At 48.1% G+C, this 17,152-nt stretch overlaps 1 protein-coding gene across 1 annotated transcript in view; it reads right to left on the bottom strand.

Moving 5' to 3' along the window:
• Tenm4 (teneurin transmembrane protein 4) overlaps nucleotides 1-17,152 on the bottom strand; it is a 393,055-nt gene that overhangs the window by 211,980 nt on the left and 163,923 nt on the right. Inside the window, 1 exon segment of the mRNA XM_051148959.1 lies at nucleotides 2,301-2,556. Coding sequence (XP_051004916.1) covers nucleotides 2,301-2,556 — 256 coding nt within the window.

Here is a 17,152-nt window from a genome sequence, read left to right as displayed (position 1 = left end):
ACCTGCCAGACTTGACCCCCTACTCTCTGTCTTCATCTTGTTAATCTGGTGCCACCAGCCTGGTAAGGTCAGCATTTACATGCAGAATTCTGTTGGTGTCAGCCAGCAAAGCTGATGCTGTTCTCAGTTTGGATGCACAGTGTTCTGGAGTCATGGAGGAAGCCTTCTTCAATAATCAGGGCTTCAGAAATAGGTAGGATTCAGCAACTCTGGTAGAGACATAGAAAGGCCTCTGCAGAGACCTGAAAGAGCATAGACTGGGGGAAGGCTACATGCTTACACTGAATATTAAACACATGTAATCTATAATATACATAATGCTGTGCTGCATGTATGTTGAGGAATGTATGAAAGCGGATGTGTATGCCCATATGCACCTTTCTGTAGATTTAGGTGACATTTTTCTTCTTGCTTATTTCCTTTGCTACCTTCTTTATGATGTGTGTCAGTTCTCTGAATAATAATAAAAGATGAAGCATAAGACCATGCATTCTAAGCAATGGGGGGAAAAGGAGAGAGGACCAGCAAGGCAGGTGAGTTCTAGCTGACCGGGCAGGGCAAGTGAGCTGGGATGATTTTTATTCCACATAGCGGTCACTTGGACAACCTCTGCTGCTGGCCCTCTTCTGCCTCCGTCTCCTTTGAGAAACTTACAGACTCACCAGAGGAACTTCTGCTTTGGTCCCAAGTGAGAAAAATGAACATCCAAATAGTGAGAACGGCAGCCATGAGCCATGCAGATAACTAGAGCCACTGATTACTTTCTTGTTGCCATCAGCCGTGTCCCACTTAAGAAGCACTGAAAATAATGGAGACTTGATTGGCTACCCCTGGGTGGGATGAACAACAAGTAATCCACTCTGTAACTGATGAGGGCAGGAGAGGCATCTTAAAGGATGTGAAAAGACACGGTCATAATCAAGACACTGGGGTGAGTCATGGTAGATTCATCTCTCTGAGAAACTTGGGTTTGGGGAAATGATTCCACAAGAATAAAATGTGACCAAAGGATTGTGACTTTGCTCTTGCAGACCCCACATACCCCGTGTTGCCAACATCATCACCAATGTGGTCGTGTGTTGGGCAGAGGCAAGTACACATGCCTTTGGTGTGAAGGCTAATTTCGCTTCCTTAAGTGCGGTTTAGCTTTGTACTCCCCCAAAAGATCAGGAGTTTGGGAAAAGAAAACCTGTGTGTCACTACTTTAAGAGAGAGGGTAGAAGAAGAGGTTTTGCTGGGTCAACCTGGTTCACTTCACCTGTGACTTACAGAACAGGGTGAGGCCATGCTAAAAGTGTTCTGCTCAGGTGGTGGAACTTCAGATAAATCTAATTCTCTTTTTATCTTCCTATGAGTTGCGTGGCTTTTACAAAAATGCACGTGCACACACACACACACACACACACACACACACACACACACACACACACACACCATTTTGAAAAAGAGTGGCTGAGTACAAGGGAGGCAGATGGGTGTAAGACTCAGACTGGCTGAAGGAAACATGCCATGGCACTCCTGGAAGAATGGAGTAAACCACAGGGTAACCGTACTGGATAGAGAGTCTAGCACCCTGGGTTCGAGTCCCAGCCATGTATCAGCCTCCTGTATGACCTGAGCTGTCACAGACTCACTGACTCAACTTTCAGAGCTCCTGGATGGGGGCTCCATCTCGTCAGGGTATAAGCATTACAGGACATCACAGTACGGAGGCATATGCTACCAAGTCTGACAGAAAAAACCCTTAAGGGCTCCCACTGAGTACAGAAAGGTCAGGGCATCTGGATAGGAGAAGGGATGGGAAGACTTGCCTTCACAGAGCACCTGTCACAGTCCAGACAAGTCTGATGCTAAGTACAGGGCAGTGAAATCGCACACAGTTGGCTGAGATGAGGACCCCAGCAAAGTGGAAGCGAGTGCCTGCTTTTTCCTACCCCCCTGTGCCTTCCTCCTTTGCACACCTCTTGCCTACTTTTATAAAAAGCCTTGCCCGGCAAGCTTCACTGCCATTATGTAAACAAAGCAGGAGACATTCATGAGTCTATCAACTTGACCAATGCCGTACCTTTAGTAAGAAGCAGGCTATCACTGGACCCCAGCTCTCCAAAGCTCTCTCCTCCTACCACCAGAGAGCAGCAGCCCAAGGCCAGGCACTTCACAGCAGCTTCTCTGAACAGATAGGAGTTAGAGACACATTCCCTGCTGCCCTGGCCACCAACAGACCCTAGACCCCGGCTGGTCTGCCCTCTGCCCACCTAGCCCACCCGTTCCCTCCCCAGCCTCAGTCCACTGGGACCCACCTGGTCTCCAGTGGGATGTTACTGTTGAGTAGCCAGTTGTCCTGGGCATGAGTTGGCTCCTGGGCGCTGCCTGCTGGGGGCTCCCCGGAGAGTGAATGGTCTGTAGGTGCAGGGCTTGGGTTGCTCCTTGGGGTGAAGTTGGCCCTGTTCAAGGAGTTGATGGAGGCCGCGTGGTGCTGGTTGGGGGTATGGGCATGGGGGAGTGGTGGCGGTGGCGTCCGGAGCCGAGGGTGGTTCTGCAGGCCACTGGGGTGATCTAGGGAACAAGCAGTCATGGTCAATGGGCTACTGGCTGGGTGCTGCCCCTGGCAGGAGGGACAGCCATAGAGGACTGAATAAGACTACAGGGGCAGGTAGGGGTGCAGATATCTGAGACTAGCAAATTACATATTAGTTCATTCAATCAAGTCTGTAGTCCACAGATAGTCCCAAGTCCCTTGTGTTCTGTGCCTGTGTTGGGGCAATAAAATAAAAATCCGTGCCCCATACACAGAACTTAAACCTTAGGACAGTAATAAGAAACAAGATTTTGAGAGCAAGAGCGAGAGAGCAAGAGCAGGCGCAAGCAGGTGGGGCTCTGATTGCCCGTTATCAGCAACTTTATTCCTTTGCCTTTTATCAATCACACTTCCGTGGTTTTGGCCTCTAGAGTATAGTCTCACACCAGTGGCTTCCTCACATGGGAGTGAGTGTGTTTGAGATGGAAGGTTCTAGCACTCTGACCCAAATGTATTGAATCAAGAACCCTGGGGTAGGGGCCCAAGGAATCTGACTTTACAGAGCCTGTGGGTGACTGATACATGATTCAATTTGTGAATTGATGGCGCATAGTAAATGAAATTAACAAGGTAAATAAGTGCAAAGAACAGTTAGCTGGGAGTCTGACAAATCTGTGAACACAGAGCCAGGGCAGAGCTCTGTCTGTATGAAGCGCGTGAGCCTGTGAAGGTGTAGACCAGACCGCCTTGGGCAGAGAAGGACTTTTGAGTATAGTGAGCCATGCTGTGTTTGGGTGGATAAAAACTACCAGTATACTTACTGAGCATACACTGGGTGCCAAATGCTGTTCTGAGCCCCCACCCAGAGGAGAAGACTGGGATAAACATTTTATTTAATCATCTCAGCTACCCAGAACAACAGGTATTGCTATCACTAATGTGTAGGTAAACAGCACCAACATCATAAGACCAAAATCTAGTCTTGGCGTGGAGAATTCAAGTTCCCATGGGAATGTGGCAAAGCAGATTTTAGTTGCAAATAAATGAAGCAAACGATACTTGCTATAATGATGGCAGGCCTGGGAGTGAATCTTTCCCCTTCTCCGAAGCTGCTCATAGAACGCCTCCTCTCATAAAACTGCAGAGCATAATGGGTGGAGGTGGGGGGAGAACTTAGGAAATGAAAATCCAGTCTAGATTCTGCCATTTATTAAGAGCACAATCCCGGACAGGTCAGCCAACCTCTTTGAGCTGCAGCTTTCTCATCTATGACACGGAAAGTTTATTAATTACCGAGATGAGAGCACTACAATGATATGAAGCAGTCGACAGGCTAGAAACTTTTTAACAGAGGATAGATATACCACTCTGCTTTGTAGGTGTCCTTTTGTGGCAAATGGATACAAAGTGAATCTGGGGGGAACCTGGGGGAGGCGATGAGAAGTAACGGGGAAGAAAATGATAATCCACCGAAAGGGTACACATTCCGAGCTGCTGCCTTCAGTCCAAAGTCTGTGTTGGGCCCATAGGCTCTCTGGTCTCTGATGTACCCCATGCCTTCCCACCCCCTCTTTCCTCAGCTCCCCCATAACTACCTCCTCTGGCCACATGACCCCCAAAGGTCAGGGGTGACTGAGGTGGTTCAAGGGAAGGAGAGTCTCCAGAGGCCATTGGGTGTGGATGTCTTGGGTCAGCAGAGAGCTAGGGGTGAGAATCTGAAAATCAATCTGATTTAAATGCAGGTAGAATATCTGCTTTTCTCCCAGTGAACAAGAAGCCTTGGATCCAGGAGGTAAGCATGGGTGGGGCCATTTGCTGCACCTAGATCTCTTACATTGCTCTGGAGGTCCAGGAAGTAACCATGTCGGTGGTTCTCAACATGTGGGCCACAACCTCTTTGGGCATTAAATGACCTTTTCACAGGGGTGGCATACTTACTTTATGATTCATCGCAGCAGCAACATTACAGTTAGGAAGTAACGATGAAATAATTTTATCATTGGGGGTTACGATGACATTAGAAATTGTATTAAAAAGTGGCAGCATTAGGAAGGTTAATAACCACTGCACTGTATAAACCAGACAGACTTCAAACTCTCAGAGATTTGTCTGCTTGCCTCTGCCTTCCAAGTGCTGGGATTAAAGGCATGTGACACCACACCTGGCAAGAAAAATTTTAATAGAGTCAGACAGAACAGGGACAGAATCCAGCATCAGAAATAGCCCCTAAACTTAGCATAGCTGTCCTCGGAGAGGCTCCACCCAGCTTTTGAAACAGATGCTGAGATTCACAGCCAAACACTGGCTGGAGTGCACGGAGCCTTGTGGAAGGGTGGGAGGAAGAATAGAAGGTTCTGGAGGGGACAGGAGCTCCACAAGACGACCAACAAAGCTAATTAACCTGGGCCCAGGGCGGGGCTTCGGAGACAGAAGCACCAACCAAGGACCATGCATGACTGTACCTAGGCCCTCTACACAATATGTACCCAACGGGCAGCCTGGTCTTTATGTGGGCTCCCTAGAAAGGGGAGAGGGGAAGACTCTGTTGCTTGCTTCTTGATCACTTCCCCCTGGTGGGGTTGCCTTGCCAGGCCACAGAAGAAGAGGATGCACTCAGTCCTGATGTGACTTGATGTGCTGGAGTGGGTTGGGGAGCGGGCTCTTTTTTCCTGAGGGTTAGGGATGCGGGGGATAAGGGAAAGAGCGAGGGAGGGAGGGACTGTGAGGAGAGAAGGGAAGGGAGCTACAATTAGAATGAAAAGTAAATTTTAAAAAAGTTGCTCCTGGGGTGTGGCCCACCCGCCAGCCACTTCCTAGCTGCAGGGCACCACAGCAGCAAGGTAGCAAGTGAGCCTACAATGCCAGGGCTGTCCAGAGACAGCAGGTCAGGATAGACCGCATCTGCCCTGCCTTAGGAGGCATCCTCTTTTGACATTTTACTTAGATTGATATTAACAATGACTGCTGTGCATTTAAATATCTACTATGAGCTTTCACATCCTTGACTTTTCTAATGCTCACAACAACCCCTAGAAGGAACTATTGGCACCCTTCCCCCACTTTTTTGGATGAGGAAGCTAAGGCCTGTGTCACTTCTGTCTTCTAAACCAATGTGCCTTTGTGTCTAACACAGGTTATTGTAGTCTATGGCCAATGTCAGGGAAAGTGCTCTCAGAGAGGGGAGTAGTGTCTGCGCTGGGACAAGCTGGCCTCAGGCAACAGACTTCTGCTTTGTGTCTGAGCAAGGACACCTGTCTCACTAACTGTTGAGAAGCCCCGGGACATTGTAAAATTCTTCTATAATTTCATTCCACACTTTCTTCCCACAGATCTAGTGTCCACCCATATCACTCCATCCAGCCTGCATGTGAGACATTTTATAGTTAAACAGACACCACCTTCAGCAAAGGCCATTGGGCTGGCTAAATTTTGCAAGCCTGTTCTTCCAGAACAGTTTTTGGTTCTTCTAAAAACTCCTTGGGTATATTTGGTGACTCATGTACATGATACATGAAGGAGGCTGAGGCAGGAGTTTGAAGCCAACCTGGGCTACACAGTATGTTCTATGATAGATTTGGTTATAGTGAGATTCTTTCTCATAAAAGCTAAGTAAATAAAAACCAAACATATGCAGTTGCTAGGACTCTCCAGTACCTTCTTTTATTTTAAACTCGAAGAAACTCCTGAGCACTGGTGTCTCTGCTGACTCCCCAAACTGAAGTCATGTGGAGGTGCCATTCCAGTGCTGAGCAGAGCAGTGATTCAGAGAAAGGCGCTGGCCTTGGTGTCCCACAGCTCTCAGTTCAAGTTTTCTCTCTTTCACTTACAAGCTGTGACCATGGGGCTGGCAAGGTGTTTCCTGACTTCCCATGCAAGCTTTGATGCGCGCGCGCACACACACACACACACACACACACACACACACACACACACACACACAAACATACTCATGCACACATCGTAGCACAAGTAGCACGCACACACACATACACATGTGTATATACACATACTTTGGCACAAGTATGCACACACACACACAACCATAAATAAATGTAAAAATGTTAGTGTAGCATTAAAACACCCTATGATATCTACCAAGTCACTGAACTTCTTCTGAGTTGTAGTTTTCTGGAGATTTCTTTCTAGAGACAATGCCCACTGTGTAAGGTTGTTTTGAGATTTACATGAGATGGTGCACGCCGGGTGCTCAGCACGGTGCCTGGTGTATAGCACTTTAACCATAAGGTAACTATTTTTTTCCCAGTGCTGGGGACTAAACCCAGGGCCTCAGGTGCGCTAGACAAGTACTCTGCCATGGTCCTGCATCTAACCCTGCAGACAGTAGTTGCTAGTCTGCAACAATGATAAAGGCACATGAGTGAACAGACTGTAAACCATTACATGTCACCATGGAGATGACTCTTCAGCATTTTATAGCAGAAGTTCTGAGACCAAAGGAGTGAGAGGGGAAGAACAGGGAACTACTCAGCAGAAGGGCAGTGCCCTTTATCATGGCCGACGGACTCCACTGTGGCCAACCCACTGCCTTTGGGAAGCTAGGAAAGTGCCTGGAGCACAACACAGACCAGAAAAGTGACCAGAATGGCTGGCCCTGACCCTCAGGGCTGGGTATCCGGGGCTCCCAGGGCTTCAAGCAGTAAGTCTCTTGGATGCATCAAATGAGCATCTCAGGGCAGGTGAGGACCGATACCAAATGTATCTATTCTGAGCTCACAGTGGGCCGGGGTTGGGGGGGAGGGAGCCCTGTGCCTTGTTCAGGGACTGATGTGCTTTCAAGTGAAGGAGCCCTCCTTGACAAGTGTCAGTTTCCAGGGGATGAGAAGAGCACAGAGTGGAGCCCAGGAGTCCCACAGAGCAGCTTTGGCCTCTGACAGGTGATGTGATATTAAGGCTGGTCACCTCTTCCATGAGCCTCTCCATACTTACTCATTTAGAAAGTGTACCTGTGTTAGAAATGCCAATAAAAGGTAGAGAAGTGATGGTCTTGTGTAGGCTGAAAATAGAGACTCACAAGCATGGTCAGCTTTGAGCTTTGAAATGCTCAACCTAGTTAGACAACATTTACGGACATGAACTCTGTGTGACGTCATCATATACATCGGTTCACAAATATTGAGGAGTAAGTAACAGACACTAAGTGCTTTCCTTAGGAAATCCTGCAACAGCTCTGAAAAGAAGAGACCATTGTTAGTCTTCATGGAAAGGCCAAGCAACTTGCCCACACTTACAAACTATTAAGTGACAGAGCCAGAATTTGAACTTCAGCAGACTGGTTTCAAAGCTGTAGTGTGAAATCCTTCACTTGTGTCCATCCAGTGGGTCAGGACAGGCCAAGTGCACACACCAATGTCTGTCATACTGGGAGCACCTTACAAGTGCTGATGGCAATCCTTCTTGTCACCTTGTATTCCAGCCCTTGGAGCACCTGGAGGCATGGAGGGTAGCTGCTTGACTTTGGCTCTTGGGGCCCAGGAAGAGAGCATGAGAGGTGACATATGGCCCATGCTGTGCGACAGTCAAGGCAGAGAATGATAACTGTGTGGGCGTTAGAAGCCTAAGAGGGCACGGTGCTGGGGGCACACTGAATTCATAGTACGAGGAGCAGTGGTTGGTTGTGAGTGAGGTAAGACAGTGAGGCAGCCTAGGTGGTAACTGCTTCGAGGTGAAAGCTGGAAAACTTGGTCATCACTGGGTAGGAACTGGTGCAGTATTAGCACTGGGGGAGGCTCTGAGGCTGGTGGAGGATGAGGCAGGGGGTGGGAGGTAGTGCCCCAGATCAACGGCAGGGTGCCTTCCCAGGAAATAGGTTGCAATGGAGTAGGCCATGCTCATGAGAAAGAAAGCATAAACTTTAATAGGCTTTGGCTCAGCCATGACAGTCAAGTGCTGAGGTCTAAGGACATCAAAGATAGCTCCAAGAAAAGGTGCCAGGTCGGTGCCCCTACATACCAACCCTGCCAAACCACAGACAGGTGCCCAAAGCTCTCTTTGCTTTGGAGTTAATGATGACCCCAGTTTGCACTGCAGTCATTAATCGGGCCCTGAAGATCATCGGATATGAAAGATGATGGTATTTAATTATCATAAAACACAAAAACTGCAGCTGCCTGAGCATGCCAACGGAAAGAATTATTTGGCTTCCATTAAAATGCCATCGACCACCACTGACTCGGGATGGTGATATAGAGGTGCCGAGTGCTTAGCTAATGAACCTTGGCCTACAAGACCAATTTAGAGAGACCAGAGAGTTCTTTGTCACCACGGTCCACAGCGGCATCTGACGGCCCCACTTCTAATCTCAGTCCTGCCTCCTTTAAGCTGTGCTGTCACAGGCAATTTATTTAACTTGGGTTTTGACTTTGTCACCTGTCAAAGGTACATGACAGTAGCTGGCAAACTGTAAAGTCCCAAGCAAGAGTTAGAGAGAGAATTATCGTTAGTATTATGTATCAACCTAGAATGGATTCCAATCCAAAAGCAAGCCCTGGTGTGAGCAGGACGTGAGGGGTAGGTAGATCTTTCCATTTCTTCCTCCTCATATGGAATGTTTGCTGTTCATTCTCACTGATGCCCCTTTACTGGCCAGGGTACAGGGATTCTCTGTGGTATTTGGTCTGACACACTAGGTGGTCTTAGGGAGAAGGAGAGGCCTTGGAGGTGGAGCGGCATGCTGGGAGGAACACAGAGCCTTGAGCTTGAAAGACGTCTGCTTGACTTTCTCATTTATGTGTGGCAGACTAAATACCCAGACTACGTCAATGGGTGCATTGTACAGGGTAGAACAGCAGGGCCGTGCACGCCAAAGCTCCTCTGTTTGACACAGTGCTTCTTAAGAGGGGCCTAGGAATGAAGAAGGGGTGTTTCTCGGAGTCCCAGCAATGCTCTCTACCCGCCGCCCCCAGAGGGACAGTTATTCATAAACCTAATCAAGGTCATCAAAGCCCATGTTTTCTAAGTGTGGTGTGTGGCTTGTGACTATCAGCAGATACCCACCGGCACATGACTTTTGTGATTGTCTCTGTCAGTAGCTAATTTGCTCTGTGACCTTGAATAAGGCACCTAATGTACCCAAGTCCCAGTTTCCTGGACTGACAAACAGGGGAAGGAGGTAGAAGGAGACTGCTCTAATTCTGGAATGTAAGACTGGATCAGGGGTGTCGGGTGAACCTGTGATATTTGCTCATGAGCATCTGGTTACAAAAGATGCTCCTAGGATGCTGTGTGCTGGGTATACTGTATGGCTGGGTACCACAAAGGATGAAAGAGAAGTGTAGTGTGCTCCCTCCTTCCCTGCTTCCTGCTTCTATGTCTCCTGCAAGCTTCCCACTAGATTTGTAAGTACAGATGCTGGAGACAGAAGTGGGCTAGACAGGCTTTCTGCTGTAAAGTTATAACAAACTTATTGGAAAAGGGCAGCTGAAGCCAGGAGCATTGTTGTTGTTGGTGTTGGTGTGTCATTTCTGGGTGCATGTACTCCCTTAAATCTGTGTCGACCTCAAGGCTGAACTTGTTCTGGGAGAGCTTTCTGGCTGTCAAGTTGTGCTTTTCTTCCTGTCATTGTCACCTCCGTCGGCTTTTCAAAAATGGTCTGACCCATAAACAGTCAGGCCACAGCCTAAATCAACAAAGGGCCACAGTTGATAGGTAAGACAAGAGTGACTGTGAGTGTGTGTGTGTGTGTGTGTGTGTGTGTGTGTGTGCGTGTATAAGTGCATATGTGTGACTGTGTGTGTTCAGCAGGAGTAGGGTGTGTTGGAACACAGTCCATAGATTACAAAGCACCAAGAATGAGGGCAGGTAATTTTCAGAGTATGCTGATAGGTGGTGTGGACCTAGTGGAGGTGACCCCCTCCTCTGGATTATTTGGTGTTTCCATGGTTTCCTGAGGGAGGGACTGGTCCTATGAGAATAGGAGGAGGATCGATCCTGTCAGCCTGGAAATGGGAGAGTTGAAAGAAAGTGTGTGTGTGTGTGTGTGTGTGTGTGTGTGTGTGTGTGTGTGTGTGTGTGTATTTAAGCCTGCCAAGAGCTTAGGACTAGTGTTCCAAGCCTCATGGCTCATGTCCGCACAGTCTACATGATGCCAGGGAGTTAAATGCCCAATTATAGCTCGCGTAGTAGAGTTCTAGACTGAAGAACTTCCAGTGTAGCTACTAATTCACTCATGACTTTAGAAGGGCCTTAGTTTGTCTATCAGGAAAATGGGGTTTCTCCATTCACCAGAGGATCTATGGTAGTCTCTGCCAGGTTTTGACAATCTGATTCCTAGTGACTTCCTTTGCTCCTCTGGGAATGTCCTAGAAAGAAGATGATAGGGTAAGCACTTGCTGCCCTCAGACAGAATAAACATGAAAGAGATGTGCCTTGTCTCTGTGGAGCCCTCAACAGATATATCAGGGCCAGGACAGGGAGTTGGAGCCATTGGCAGCTCAATTGAAGAGTCAGCAAACTGGATCATATCACTCCCTGGCGTCAAGCCTGTGGGTGGCTCCAGTGCCCACTGGATACGATCCTTCGCTCTGCAGCCTGAGCCCTACCACTGCAGGGTAGTGCCCACACTCTTCACCTCCCCCCGTGAAAGTTGCCAAGGTCAAGTCCATCTTAGATCCCTTGTGAAGCTGTTTCAGTCATAGCTTTGCATACATGGGTCTGACTGGAAGGCTATATTTCCTTCATTACCAGGTTGGCTCACAGTAGAAGCTCCCTCCTCCAGGAAGCTTTCTGTGATGCCTTTTCCCCTAGTTTGAGGTAGGGGCTCTTCCTTCAGGTTCTTCAAGCGTCCATATCTCACCAAGCCATCGCCACATTCACCATATGCCTAGAGCACACCAGAGCAGTCAGTCTGATGGAAGGAAAGGGACCCACAAAGGGTTTGTGATGTGGCCAGCATGTGGAACGGCAGGTGAGGTTTGAACCTGAGGCTGTTCAGCCTTAATCGTGGCACTCACATCATTGTCCCCCTATTAACCTGATCCGGGTTCTCTTAACCTGTCACGGTCACCTAGATCTGCCAGTGTTTATCACAAGATAAAGCTATTTCTTCAGAATTTACTGGTGGAAATAAAGTGGAGGGAAAGGAGGGAACGTGAGGGCTGTGAATTTCCCTCCTGAGGGTACTCTGTGGGTCAAGAGAAGTAGGAAAATGACCTGATAAACTGCCTTGACCTTCAGGACTGGGGTCTGTTGCCACAATACAGGCTGTTCCCTGCAGGAGCTCTCGGAGCCATGTCTTTATTTCTTTTTCATACTGTCTCCAACTGCTGAAGGAAGCATAAAGCTTTTACAGCCACCTTAGTTATCAGCTGTGTCTCCCGAGCAGTTTGGAGAATACCAGGCCAAGTGTAAAGAAAGGATCAGGGTGTCTGGAATACCCTGAAACCTTTCATGCCTCTTAACAAGGGCACATGGGTGCAGAAGCCCATGGTGCCATGGACCCCAGAAAGAAGAGTCATGATATAAAAGAAACACCACCAAGAAACAGATATTACCTTTGCTTTAAAGATTGGGAACCTGGAGTTTACATGGTTCTTTGTCTTACCTAGTTGTCCAACGCCTGTGAGCAGACACCCTCAAGCCTGGATTCAGAGGCCCACCCAGGGACCACCCCAGGCTTTACAGAGTTAAATCTGAAACCTTGAGCCCCAACTGTAGCACATTCCAACCCACCAAGTCTCAATACAACGTGGGGCATCCTGCTCACATGATGGACACCTGTCTCCTTTTGGGCCTAATACATCTGATGGGAGAAAAGGCCAGAAGCATTCAGCTAATTGCCCAGGCCAGGGAGGTATTTTAATCCTTCACTATACACTATATGTGGGCTTTCGTGTTCAGGAAACTGTGGGCAAGCATTCTATACCTCAGTGTCCAGAAGGCCAGTCATACCAGAAACAGGAAACATTTTTGTCCTCTCGTAGTCCTCTGAAAAGCGCATAACTCTGTCCCCAGGCCACAGAAGTGTATTACTAATACCAATACTGGCCTCAAAGTATCAGAAGGTAAGGTAGGCCGCTGGTTATTTCATTAAACATCATCGAGGTAGTAAGAGGAACACAGGGCTGTGTGTGAGGAGGGTGGCCTGGGACTGAACCAGCTGTGGACTTGCAAGTGACTGAGGTCATCTTATGGCATCTTCTTGACGTGAAAAATGGAGATACTAGCCCTAGGAGACCAGTCTTCACAAAAAGAGCTAATAAAAACCACATGACCCATAGCATGTGCCCCCTAGCTTTAGCTATATTTATCATTGTAGTCCAGAAGGGGAAACTGAGGCACACACAGGAGGAGTATGCTCTTGCTCCATTTGCTACCCAGTGCAAAGACAAGACAGCATGTGTCTTTAGTCTCACCTGTCTGTCGTGGCTAGGGCAAACTCAGTTCCCACACTTAGCCCGCCTGTTCACGTTACCTGGCAGTCAGGAGGGACCCTGTACACGCTGTTATCATCACTCCTACTTGAGAGCAGTCTTTTCAGTGATGCATTCTGGTGAATGCCATCCCAGGAAGTGATGCCAGCTCTTTGCCCTTTGACAGCCCCAGCATCCTGGACTGCTTTGCACTAGCACACCTTGGCGAAGGTGACAGATTGGCTAAAAAGGTGTGAGAACCCCGAGTAGGCTCTCGGGGCATGTGAGTGCCCCAACTCCCCCTCCAGGAGCCTCAGGGCCAGAGCTCACCTTCCCTGCTACAAACTGGCCACACCACAGGCCTTTTTCCGGTCCCCGATTCCGGTCCCTGATGCCGCTAGCCTGATTTTGATGCAGAACGCATACACCTGGGCTCATTCCCCACACGGATTCTTTTCTTTCGACTGTGGCATATTTTATTTTTCCAATTTCAGAATCTACTTATGTTAAAAACGGAAGAGAGAGAAATCCAATCAGCTCGGCTGAAGTTTGCGAAACAAATAATGCAGCCGGCAACAGAACCTTAATCAAACAGTTATATTCATAGCTACAGTGATCAGAGCTCTGCCTAATTTATACCGCCCCGGGTGCCCTAGGAAATTGTCTCTTTTCAACATTTGCAACCAACACCAAGACAGAGAGACAGGATGGCTATCCAGGCCTGGCATCCTGGGAAATCTGGGGACACATGTGGACTTGTAAGCTTGCCCGTCAACCTCTACTCACACCTGAATGCCATTCTATAGTCTCTTTTCTTTTTGTTTTGCATATGGTTGTGGCTTGCATGTGAATTGTCCCCGAGTAGCTCCTGTGTAAGGAGGGCTCAGCTGTTGGAGGAGGTGGAATCTTTGGGACTGTCCTTAATAGAAATGGGTCGTAGTGAGTGGGCTTTGAGAGTGCTATCTCTCTGTGTAGCCTTGGCTGTCCTGGACTCACTTTGTAGACCAGGCTGGCCTTGAACTCACAGCAATCCGCCTGCCTCTGCCTCCCGAGTGCTGGGATTAAAGGCCCTGCGCCACCATGCCTTGCTCTTTCTGGTTCTAGTTTAAGCCTCCACTTCCTAATTTACATGGATGTAAACAAGTCATGCTGGCTGGAAGTTCCCAGCGGCAGGAAGCAATCCTCTCTGGAAGCCATGCCATCAATACCATAAAGGACTGCTGGCCTCTGAAACCATGAGCAAAAGCAACTCCTTTCCCTGAGCTGCTTCTGTCAGTTCTATTCTCATAGCAATGAGAAAAGTAACCGTGATAGAAAATTGGTACCAATTTTCACAGTGAATTCACTATGAGAAAACTGGCCGTGGTGTTCTTAGACCTTTAGGACTGGCCGGCGGCATAATGTGAAAGCATTTGGAGCTGTGGGCTAAAGAAGTTGTGGGAATGCTGTCTGCAGAGCTTCTGGGGCCACTGCAGCAGGGGTTCAGAAGACTGGAACGTCCATTAGAAAACGTGGCCAGTAAAGAGTGCTCATGAGGTTCCAGAGTAGAGCAGAGGCTCTACTGGGACATGTTTGAATGCTTGGTTCTCAGCTGATGGTATTATTTTGGGAGGTGCTATGTCCTTTGGGATTGTGGCCTATTTAGCAAAAGGGTATCTCTGGGGGCTGGCCTTGATGATGATATTGGCCTCAGGTTCTACCTGAATGTCCCACTCCTGATTTGATAAAATCTGAACAAGTCACAAGCTGCTTCTGCCATGGACTGAGGCTCCCCACTGCCATGCCTTCCCAGGCACGATGGATGGGGTAGCACAAATCTTGAAACCATAGTCCAAACTAAGTCCTTCCTTCTTTCAGTTGTACTGTCTTAGCAATGAGAAAAGTAAGTGATGCACACAAGTTACTCTGACCCACATAATAGCCCTGTGGGTAATTACTACTAGGAGGCTTCAACTACAGAAATGGGTTTCGTAGCTGACGAAGCTAAAATTCAGAGAGGACTGTGCATGTTGCCCGAAGCCAGGTTTGCTGGAGGAGACAGGATCCAGACCTAAGTGTCCATCCAGCCTTGGAGTCTGTGTCCTTGACCCTCATACTCTGTGCCTCCACTGTCTTGCAGATCACCCAGCATGCTCTGTGGTAACTTTCTCACTACTATTGGAAAACTTAACAGCCAGCCAGTGCAGCTGTAGGATGCTGGGTCCACTCTTGGCGGAGCTTTTTCTAACAATGGTCATTACTCATAACACAGATGGGATTTGTAAGATCCAGGAGTCAGTGTGTGATTATGAGTGAGATGCAAAACGGGGGAGGCGCAGTCCATCCGGAAATCACGTAGAATTCATTTGATTAAGACAGTTTCTTTCCACCATGCCTTGGTCTCTCAAGTGGCAACTCTACAGGGCCTTTGTTGGCCTGCCATTTCTTCTCTCTCTAGTTACCTTCCACACTGGAGCATCTCTACTGTTGGCCAGTGAATCTGGCTCGGCTGGGATAAGGGAGCCGGTGAGCACCGTCACCCTTCTGGCTTGGGATTCTGGTTCAAGCAGAGGGATGTAGCCATGGAGGTCTGAGAGTCCCCTGAGATAACTCTACTGTCTCACCACACGTACCCAGTCAGACACTTGCCAAGTAATAGGTACAAATGGTGGGTGAGCAAATGATCAGGACCGGCTTTCTCAGACTTTCACTAACATTTTAAGCAAATTTCATGAACATTCTGTCCCTACAATAAAGTATGTCCATTTTCTCTTCACAAAGCAAGTGTTCTGTAATGGTCTGTGGGTACCAAGTAAGGAGAGGGTGTCCATTTCTAAGTGGATAGGGCAGGACCAGTGCAGAACCAGAACAGCTGTGCTTTTGGACTTGGATATGGGGCAGTACAGTCTGTGAGTCATGGTGACATGGTTTGTGCTTCTTTTTTTTTAAATTTAAAAAAATGTGATTTTTAAAATTTCCTACGAGAATTTCAGCTATGTACATAGGATACAATGCCGTTCTCTCTTCTCTATCCCTTCACTCCTCTTGCCCTCCCAACCTCATGTTATCTTAGTTGTTGCTTTTGTAACCCACGGAGTCTATCAGAGCCACCTGACTGTACATGGCTGGGCAGCCATCTCCCAGCCACTGGTGCATGGACAACCTACCAGTGGCCATGTTCCCAAAGAAAAATGCCTCTTCTTCCTCCAGCTGCCTTTATCTGCCTTTAATAACCTAATAACCCCTCAGCTAAAGGTGGGTCCCTTTGACCCCCTTCCCATCCTCCTGGAATTTTGAGGTCTGTACTTTTCTCTATATCCTCAGCTCCTGCTGTTTAACTCAGGCGCACTGTTACTAATCACACTTACTCCCATTGATTTTTTTTTTTTTTTTTATCCCTGAGGACAAACTACCTCATCCCTCCTTAATCTAATGACTAAAATTAGGCAAACGCAGCCATCTGATACGCATTAGGCATTACTCCAGAAAGGAAGACATCAAACAAAATATGACCAAAACTCTTTTAATGTCTTCATTCTCTTAACTGCCCATGCAAATCAGGCAGAGGCCTTCTAAATAGGGAAAAGCTGTTGGAGGCTCTGTATGCTCTCAGGATCCTTCTTTGGGTCGGGTCACCCAGGGCTCATGAGCGAGCGCCGAGTCTCCTGTGTGGCAAGCAAGCACTGTTTAAGACTTTACATTGGTTGGTTTTCTATCCCACGGTATTGTGCCATGTGCACCTAACTCCATCCATCCTTATTTCACACGGAAGACAACCCATGCTTGCGGAAATGAATGGTAAGCCCCAGGCTGCCCAGGAAGTGGGCGATTCAACCCAGGACTAAGGTTATCCTGCATTATGCAGGCACTTTCTTCCTCTCCTCACTATTCCCTTTCACATCCCACTGAGGCTGGGGACAGCCAGTGTTTTTGAAGACTGACACAGAATGCAATGAGCCTTGCATTCAGAGGCCTTAGACAGGGATGATCTGGATGCGCAGGTCTATCTTGCATCTGGATATGCAGCGCTGAGGTCTGGAGAGGAAAAGCCATAGAGCAGCAATCGTGTCCAAGCATGGGAAGTGCGCCTGGAGGAACTTCAGAAATAACATCTCTGTTTCTCCTTCTCAAGGACTCAAATGTGGCACCGGGGGATAGATTTCTAAATGTCAAAGCCTCTGTGAAGACTGTCTGCCCGCCCCCTTCGCACACACTTGAAGTCTGTGCTATAATTACAGGCACGTCTCCCCTGGCCCTCCATATTTGCCTTGTCTGAGCCCATCTGTGC

This window comes from Acomys russatus, chromosome 7 (assembly GCF_903995435.1).
Source record: "Acomys russatus chromosome 7, mAcoRus1.1, whole genome shotgun sequence".
Lineage (NCBI taxonomy): Eukaryota > Metazoa > Chordata > Mammalia > Rodentia > Muridae > Acomys > Acomys russatus.
The sequence above is the reverse complement of the archived record's forward strand: the minus strand, read 5'-3'. Positions and strand labels throughout refer to the sequence as shown.